The 10,178-nt window shown below is 36.6% G+C and overlaps 1 protein-coding gene across 1 annotated transcript; it reads left to right on the top strand.

The window, feature by feature from the left end:
* The first annotated feature begins 319 nt into the window (after positions 1 to 319).
* On the top strand, positions 320 to 9,743 carry KLRB1 (killer cell lectin-like receptor subfamily B, member 1). The gene is made up of 6 exons (XM_008563775.1): positions 320 to 404; positions 5,388 to 5,486; positions 6,164 to 6,238; positions 7,394 to 7,548; positions 7,919 to 8,034; positions 9,596 to 9,743. Exons 1-6 carry the CDS (start codon positions 320 to 322, stop codon positions 9,741 to 9,743), a joined length of 678 nt encoding a protein of 225 aa, XP_008561997.1.
* The last annotated feature ends 435 nt before the right edge of the window (positions 9,744 to 10,178 follow it).

The following is a 10,178-nucleotide window of genomic DNA, read 5'->3' as shown; positions in this document are numbered from 1 at the left end:
CAGTCTAGTGCATTTGCCTCTCCTTGGTTCTGGCCCTGAGAGAGGAATCTGAAGAGAATGGTTATAGAAACAAGAGCGAACAATCCTTTTCATAATTTTATGGGAAAAAAAGCCAATTAATTAAGAAAGGTAGGACTGGGTAAAATGAACACCTGGCAAGTGGATTTTCTCAATACTTTATAGAAAAAACCACCAACTAGGGGCGTGGAGGATGGGGACACGAAAGAGATGGCAAAGCATTTCAGATGTGCACTTCCTTTTGCTGGTCTCACTTCACAGAGCTTAAACACCAGTTTAGAGACACATTTGCCCATTTCCCATGGACAGACAAATGGTATATGCTGATTTAAACTTACCCAGGAACTCAGGCCTTGACAGTTCATTACCCCCATCTCTTCCTAAGGGTAAGTGACTTTAATTTTTCTCTTGGTATTTGTATGTCTTCCAGAATTAGATTTTCCTTTTAAATTTATAGCTTTAAATCATTGCTTTGAAGACGAGCAGTAGTTCTATATTAGCATTAAATAGGTATAGCATAGCTTGCCTGTAGATAATCACAACTTCGGAGAAAAAAATCATAATTTTTTTAATCAAGATAGCATGAAAAATGAATATTGCTTCCTTTACTGAGCCTTGGTTAAAAGACCCTGAAGAAACAACATATTACGCATAAAATAAAGGAGTATTTTAAGATATACATTGCAATCTTGCTGTATTAGCAACCAACCTTATTCTGAATCATTCCACCAAATATCAATACTGTAATTAAGTTCCAGTTCACTTGCATCCATAGAATTTCTTTCAAAAAACAAAGCGTAGGCTTAGTGATTAACATCTTTCATTCTCCAAAGGGAGGGGAAAAATTTCTATCAAATCCTAGAAAATCCTATTCAAAATCAAAGACATACATAATTACAACTTGGTACTTTCTACTTTGAAAGGTATCATAGCTTAAAAAGATAAGTCAAAAGATCCTGGAGTATGTTAGTAATTAACCTTTTTAACATTTGCTGAATTGAGCACTTTTCTGTTTGTCACAGCAGTTAGTATTACGAGTGAAAGAAATAGGGAAGGCCAATGCGAGGTAATATATGATGGATCACAGCCTGGGAATGGATGAGAAGAGATGGGAAACCAAGGCAGAAAATTAGTATGAAATCATCACGAACAGGATCACCACCTTCTAGAATCTAACTGAATTTGCTGACATCGATATACTACAATTGTTTTTCAGTCTGATATTCACTCTATATCATGCAAAGCATGTGAATAATATCCTTTTTAGGACAGCTTGTTTTAAATTTGAAGCTGTTAAATTATCAAAGTTTAGGTCAGGAAGAAAGTTTTAGGGTCATCAAATAAGTTTCACTATAATCTTCATATAGGGATCAGGGGAAATTAGAGGATTTTGATAACTACAGGGAATATTTGGTTAAGCCACAGTCATTTTTTTTTTGTTGAGAAAAAGCAAGTCCTTTTTATCCCTATTCCTACCTAGCAAAAGTTGAGGGGGTGTTGAAAAGGAGTGTCAAAAAATGAATACAGAGGAAGATAGTAGGACTTTCCCCACATGCTACTATCTATGCACAAAACAATGAGTCCCGAAAATTTGTCAACTCTGACTGTAATCGTTATCTCACAAAATATCATTTTCAAAGTGAATCTGAAAAAATAATAGTGCAATCACGCCAGAGCAAAATGTGTGACTACACAACACTGATCTGGTATTACAATGATGTGAAACCACGGGTAGACGCAGGCAAATGTGCGCAGGCTGTGGCGTTGTACACTGATGATATCTAAAGCAGCAAAACCAGAAAGAGGTGTGAGTGATTACCTATTTTGCTTCGGGCCGAACGACCAAGGCTTTGATCAGTGAGAAAAGTGGATAAAATATTTGCAAAATACCTCTGGAGTTTATTCATTCATTCAAAAATGCGTGCCTACTCTGTGCCAGGCATGCTAAGGATACAGCAGTGAACAAGATAGAGAAGAATCTTTTCCTTCATAGTGTTTATATTACCATGGAGGCATAAAATCACTAATATAAACAAATAACTAAGTATGTGTAAAAGATTAGATGGTGTTAAGTCAGTGTTATGGAGAAGAATTTTAAATGGAAGTGTGATACAGGCTTTGGGGGGGTACCATATCGAACAGGATAATCATGGGAGGCCTCCCTGGGATGACATTTGGGCCAAGACCTGAAAGAAGTGAAGGACAAGGGCACACGCTCTGAGAGAAGAGCCCTCTGGGGAGTGGTCCAGCAAGTGCCAAATCCCTGAGATGAGAACAGACCTGTTGCATGGTAGGAGCAGTGTGCATACAGAGTGCCTGCATGGACACCAGGTGGAGATGAAGTCTGGTGAGAAGCGGGGAGCCAGAGTGAGAAGAGATTGTCAAACCACTTTACAGACTCAGATCTGCTCGATGGAAATCCACTGAAAGGTTTAGAACAGTGGAGTGAGATGATTTAACACAGTGTTTATACCCAAGAAAGAGTAGTCTTAAGTAGGTATTTCCAGGTAGCTAAAGTTCTTAAGTAGGTATTTCCAGGTCACTAAAGCTCATCTGGCCTCTTCGGCGTAGATCACTGAACTGTAACTCCATTAATTTCAATTTCGTGCAGTGCAGCAGAAACACTCAGCACTTAGAAAATCATTGTTTCTTTTCATAATCGTTTATCACATTTAGCTATACTAAATTCTATCCCCTCAGGAATATTTTAGAAAGAGATGATTAACTTGGATGAAGTGCAGCAGAAACAGTAACAGGAGACCATTCCTCGCAGTCACAGGACACTCCACTTGATTTCTTCAATTTTAACATGAATAACAATTTTTAAAAGTCACCCAAATTGCCTTTTATCTATAGTAAATAAAACACCTTTAGAAAAGACAAAAACTACTATTTATTGAACTGTTACCAAGTGCCAGACACTATACCCAACATTTTAGAATTATAACAATTTTTAAAAGTCACCCAAATTGCCTTTTATCTATAGTAAATAAAACACCTTTAGAAAGACAAAAACTACTATTTATTGAACTGTTACCAAGTGCCAGACACTATACCCAACATTTTAGAATTACTTTTCATAATTTTCTCTAAAACTTTATGAAGTGGCTATTATTCCACATTTTACAGGTAGGGAAGTTTGTAATTTATGAAGGTTGAACATATTGCCAAAATATGTTCAAATGCAGATCTTCTATATTTGAAGGACTCTGTTCTTAATCAATGCTAGACTTTTAGTAATAAATTTTAAAATACTGATTTCTCCATTTTGCAAACGAATGTGGAATTTCAAGGGAGGAAAGGGTGAGGAAGAGAAAAAAGCTGTCATAATGTACCTATATCAAACTGGAAAGGAAGGCATCCCAGGGCTGTCTTAGGCTCGTTGACTGGATTTAGTCACTCTTCTGTCACACTAGTGCTCACCAGAGGTTCGAGGCCAATGTCACCAAGCTTGGTGTCCTCATATGCACATGTATTCCAAGGGCCTTGGCGTCTCATCTGTGTAGCTACTCTTACCTTCCTGTCCACCAACACTTGTGCTCAGTAGTGCCAGGTGATAATCCGCATGTCACTACCTTGAATCTCATGTATTTTATGTTTCCTCTCATCATCATTTATCACGTTTAGCTACACTCAATTCTATCTCCTCAGGAATAATTTGGAAAGAGATAATTAACTTACATGAATGTCAGCATACTAATGGGAGAGACCATTAGTACAACAGACCCTTGAACCATGCTGGGGTTAGGGGGTGCTGACCCACGGTGCAGTCGAAAATTTTCATATAACTTTTGATTCCCCCCAAACTTAACTCCCAATAGCCTATTGTTGAGGGGAAGTCTTATGGATAACATAAGTAGCCGACTAACACATATTTTGTATGTTATATGTATTATTATTCTATTCTTACAATAAAGTAAGCTAGAAGAAAGAAAATGTTATTTAAAAAATAATACAGAAGAGAGAAAGCATTCACAGTACTGTACAGTATTTATTGAAAAATATCTGCATAAAAGTGGACCCACACATTCAAAACCTGTGTTGTTCAAGGGTCAACCATGGTTGTCTGAAAACTGGATCGCACAACTTAGTCCCAGGGGTCACGTGAAAAAGAAAGTGATGAAATGGCCATATAGGCTATTTTGGAACATGTAATGAACATAAAAGACAATATTGTAACATGTCTGATGCTCAAGTTTTTAACGTGTAACTCAAAACAAGTAATCATTTGCACAGAAAAATATTTTTTTTAATATAAAAAGGAGTAAATAATATAAATAAATCAATAGCTGCAGATAATTTAAAATCCTTTATTTATCAAGGCCCTTGGCTCTAATAATACAATTTAGAAAACAATTTTTAATCATAATAGATCTAACATGTTTATAATCCAAATGGGAGCAAAAGGGGTCTTATAATTAAATCGAGATATAGGAGCTATCCAAGCATTACCTCAAGCAGAGTAACTGAGATATAAACTACCAGAATAATTCCCTGGGCTAATTAAATTTTGGAAGCTGTAATTCAGTGTTTCTCCAGATTATTTTTTATAAATAAGTTACTCTTTATTATTTTTCCCTATGAGATCCATGTTTTTAAAGATGTCTATGAGCAAAATACATTGATAAAGTTGTGATTAATTTATGATGACCTTTAATTAATTAATTATATGACAGCAACTACTGATGAACACGAGATATACATTATACAATAGTTGATGTGATTACAAAGAAAAGCAAAGATATCTGACTTTTGTTTAGACCATGCAATGTTGTAGATATGTACCAGTTATGTTATACTAGTTGAAATGCTGAAAATAACACACAGTACCACAAAACATTCTTCCTTAAATGCCATACATTAGATGCGAGTTAAAGATTATTGTTCTAGACAACAGTTAATCAGTCTCATGTTCCAGACTAGAATTGCATATCACTAGCACTTAACATGGTGCTTGGCAAAAAAACAGTGCCTCAAAATATATCTTGAATAAATGAAGGTCCTGCTTCTTAGACAAAATGCTTTGGCTTACTTCCTACAATCTGGCATGCACTTCCTTCTTGTACACCTCTTGGCAATTTTCAAAACATCTTCACAGCCATCTCATTTAAGATTCACACTAATCTTTTACACACACAGCATGCATAAACATTCCCATTTTATCAATGAGCAAACTCTCAGTTAGACCTGAGAATCCTTCTTGTGGGACTCTACTTTTAGGATGGCTAATAAAGGTTCTCTCCTGCTCCCAGTCCCCAACCTGAGTCTAATTGCCCATATGTTATCCAAACCCCCTTTGGTTTTTGCACCAGATGTCCTCAACTGAATTAACTGAAAATGGTTTTTTTTTTTTTTTTCCAACTTCTCAGATGTCTGTCAGGGTCCACCTTGGCATCAATTTGCTCTGAAATTTGCCTGTGCTGGGATTATTGTCCTTATTTTGATTGTTGTTGGGTTGAGTGTTTCAGGTAAGTCAGGTAAAATCATTTGTTTCAGAATATTTACTCTACATCCATCATACACAGAGCATGGAGCCAATTTGGCCACCCCAAACTCAGCAAAAGACCAATGCAATAAAAAGTCACCAAACAGTGCTTCTAACAGTCAGCCCATGTCCACTTTGGAAACTTTAGCCTTTCACGTTTCTCTTCCTAATTGCTCTGAGAATCATCACGGGGTATTATTGCATGTGTGCTCCACGAACTTAAAAGAAGATCACAATTGTGACAAAAAAATAACAATTTAAACTCTCAATTATTTTCAGTTTATCAAGTATCTGGTAAGTTCTATATTGAAGCAGACAACCTCTCCCTTGGAATTGGCATAATTGTACTCATTCTGAAGAGGAGAAAGTTCAGGCTAGAGTGTGAGCAATAACGGTGCAAGCAATGCTCTAGGTTGACTTATCCGGTAGATAAAGGGTGACCTGATATCTGTGTGAGTCCACTAGTTATGTTTTTCTTGTTCGAGTATGTATGCTTTCTCCATACGGGACCCTCATTACCGCCTTGCTATGGCCGTTCTCTTCTGTCCACATTCAAGCTTGTTGAGATAACTCAGTTTCCGGAAGTGATAAATGTAACTCATCCATTTCGCCACACTTTTCATCACTGAATCCTTTTAATGTATTTTTCTTATTCACTAGTGATATCCTTAATACAAAAATCATCAATAGAAAAAAGCAGTGTGCATGTTCAAGAGAACAAGAATGGAACAACAGGTAACTTTGGGGTTTGAATTTCCTAACAATTAGTATTTGATAGATATCATGAATGGCCTTGGTTAAGGCTTACAGCAATCCATACATTAAGAAACTGCTGTCACCCTGATTTTATGTTTGAGAAACTGAAGCATAAAACAGTTAAGCAACTCGCTGAGAGTCACTCAAGGAGTACGTGGCGTGCCATTGTCCTTAGCTGGTCTGAATTTGGAGCCTAACACCTCAACCATGAGGAAATACTGCCTCATGAGAAGCCTCTGCTAGGATATTCAGTATTCAATCATTAACAGCCAAATATCAAGTTGAATATTTGGTTGTTTTAATGAACATGTCGAACAGTTAACTTTGGTTGGAAGTTAGTAGAACTCAAAACATAGAATGAATTTTTTTCAATTTATTAAACCTCCTCAACAGGTAGCAACATTGATCTTGTTTCAGTGTGTGTTTATAAAAGGGACTGTTGTTGACTGACTGTAGCAGAATGTGATCTGTGGGCACATTCTCACAGGACAGAAATTTTTAAAACCCTGGAAAATTATTCTGGAAAGTGCTGCCCAATGGATCACATTAAGTAGGCAAACAGATCATTTGGCAATTAGGAATTTTCTTATGATTTCTTTTCTCTGTGGTATTTCCCATTAATTTAGTGAAAGGCATTGGTATTTGCTTCGCCTTTTGCATGTTGTTTAAATCCTGCTTTTTTAGGGTGAGTTTGATACTGTTGTCCGTGTGATGGAAAAGTACTGGTGATGCACTGAAGGAAACTGAAAAATAGTCCTGACTCTACCACCCTCTAGGTAGAGTTGAATGAGTTATTCTGTCTCTCAGTTTCTTAAAATGTGACTGTTTTAAATTATTTTGGTGATATTTTCCTATTCATGTGGGTGTTTAAATTATTTTGGTGATATTTTCCTATTCTAATATTCTGTGATTCCATTTATGCCCAGTATAACTGGTCACTGATTCCTAATTGTTGATACCAGAATAAACAGTAGGTCCTAAAAAACATCAAAATTATAAGATCATTGTTCTCATCATGATAATCAAAGACTTCTCAGAATTTGTGATGACCCGTGTGTGATGGATTGTGGTGTGGTGGGGACAGGTTAGAAACATAACACTTATTTATTTCTTCTTTCCATTGTTTTACTTTAGAGAGACCAGGTCTGTTGGAGTGCCCAAAACATTGGCATCCACTCCCAGGGAAATGTTTGTTTTTATCTCCCACTCTCAGCTCTTGGAATAACAGTCTAGCCAACTGTTCCACAGAAGAATCCAGATTGTTGCTTATTCAAGATCAGGAAGAATTGGTAAGTTATTAAATCAAATACCTTAATAGAACTTAGCACTTTCTTTAAACCATATCAAGAACTCTGGGCTTGAACGCAAAGTTTCTGTGCAGTGGAGGTGGAGACTTCAGCTTCAAGAAACACATCATCTGAGAGGCTAAATAGACATGTCAGCAAATAATTAAATATAAGGTGATGAACACAACAATACAAATTTAAATTTATGAAGAAAAGTTTCACAAAGAACTAATAATTAACTCTGATGAGGATTTAGAAAAGACTGCATAGAGGGGCTGATGCTTGAACTAGCTCGTAGAGAATGCGCGCGAGAAGACAAACATGAACAGTAAACAGATTCAGTATTCAGTCCTTCATTCTGTTTTGTTTATAGAAACTCATACAGAACCTGATAAATGAAGAAGGAATTCTATATTGGACTGGATTACATTTTGTACTATCAGAGAAGAGCTGGAAGTGGATAAATGGCTCTTTTTTAAATTCTGATATGTAAGTATTAGATGAACCACATTTAATATCCATCTCACATCAAGTTTACATTGCGAAAGTAACAACATTATTATTGAAGATTGAGTTTTGTAGTTTTAACTTGGCTTAGAAATTCTCAAGAGGTTCAGAATGGACTGAGGAGAATAATAATTCCAAAGATGGTTGAATAGTTCCAGGTATAAAAAGACATCAGCCTTTTATAGGAATATGCATTTTTATCTGCAGTGGAGTTTTAGGGGACAAAAAATAGACTAACTTGTTTGGAAGGTGCACAGGAATTTATTTTATTTTATTTTTTTAATGTCTTGCTGGAGTAGATTGGCAAATAGAATTGCTTAGGTAGTGTTTTTCAAACTGTGGGAAAATATACCCCAGTGGGTCATGAGACCAATTTAGTGGGTCACAATCAGTACTGAAAGAATGATTATAAAGGAGGGGTAAAAAATACCCAGACACTTAAGATAAACTGCCCACTTTGTGACAAACATTGTAGTGTATTTCGACCAGTGGTGCGGAAGAAGAGGCAGATATCTGAGGGAATGTGATGAATACATGCACAGACCACAAAGAGCCATTAGCTGTTTACTCTCCGGTGACTCATTATTGTGTCTTGTGTAAGATGGTCGAGATGACCATCAATGTGACAAGAACGTCGATACTACACAGTTACGTTACATATTTTAGCAGAATTCGTGGTTAATTGGGCACTGTATTTTTTCGCCCACAATCAAAAGTGTGCAGGCATTCAACCAAGTTTCCGTGAAGAACTTTTAGTGAGTTTTTCAGCAGAGATGATCCTTTTCATGAGTCCATAAATGATTTAATTAAATTTGCTTACAATTAAATACATTTGTGAAAATGTATTTTTATTATTAAAATAAAGAGGTTAAAACTTAAAACACTGGAGCATATTCAAGTTCATCTAAAATTCAGTGATAGTTTACTAAGTATGAAAAGGTATTAATCATTGAAAGAAATGGTGGCCTAGTTAGCAAATTTTGACACTGATGTTTTACGGAAGGAGACACTCACTGACCTCTGTTTGGAACAAGAATGAAAGGGACCTCTGAGCATGTGTCGTGTGAACTGAGCCTCTTCCTCACTGTATCCAAATTCTATAGGCCCTGTGAATCCACCACACCTTCACATACTTATACATTTATGAGCACATACTTTGTTTAGTCTTTGTCACACCTCCACATGTATCATCTCAATGCCTCCCCAAATGTTAGGTGATCATACCCTATATAGTTCCAAAAACTAGGGCTCAGTGAAGTTAAGAAACTTTTCACATGACTTGTTAGTGACAGAATATCATTATGATGTTTGTTATAAGAATTCCTTTCCAGTGAAAATGAATTTGAAACTCTCAGAGGTTTATATCACCTTCTCTTAAAAATTTATGCCATTTTATTTGTGATGCACTTACGATGTACACATTTACTATGCCTAACAATTTAGCATTCCACTGCTTCCTGAAAGTCCTAGAAAATAATAGTTACCTGAAGATAATTATGAGAAATTCCTAAACACTAAGTTAGGCTTTTCTTTTGCTCCATAGGTTTCAAATTACTGGCGATGCTGGAGAAAACAGATGCGCTTTAATCTCTCAGAAAAAAGTTTTTTCTGAGAACTGTGATTCAGAAAATAAATGGATCTGCCAAACGGAACTGAAATCTGTTAGAAATAAAGAGTGTCCCGACTGTTGACTGGTGAATCCCTTCTCAGTTTCTTTGCTTCCTACTACAGATCTCCGTGCTTTCGGCCACACGTGCGGCTGCTACTGCCCCATGGGCACTTAGCAGTACAACATGAGCCAGGGCTGAGAATCCTGAAACTGTGATGACTCCTACAGAAGTTCAGGTTCAGTGGATTCACTCTGTAAATGAGGAAACAGACATAGAGAAGACAGGTGTTATTGTATGAGTCAGTCATGTTCTATAGAAAGAAGCCCAGACTGGCTGAGGGGACTGGATTCCAACCCTGGTGTACATGTGTGCCTGTCATTAATTCCCTTTTCGCCCCAGCTCAACTCTAGAAAAGTTGGAGGAAATGATTTCTAAAGTCCTGTTTATCTGTCCTGGTCTATGGTTTTTTTGGACTATCAAACAGCTGAGTTGTGGCAGAATATTGATTAACTTCCA

This window comes from Galeopterus variegatus, unplaced genomic scaffold, assembly GCF_000696425.1.
Source record: "Galeopterus variegatus unplaced genomic scaffold, G_variegatus-3.0.2 Scaffold14867, whole genome shotgun sequence".
Taxonomy (NCBI): domain Eukaryota; kingdom Metazoa; phylum Chordata; class Mammalia; order Dermoptera; family Cynocephalidae; genus Galeopterus; species Galeopterus variegatus.
Note: the sequence above shows the minus strand (reverse complement) of the source record. Positions and strands in the feature narration are given on the sequence as shown.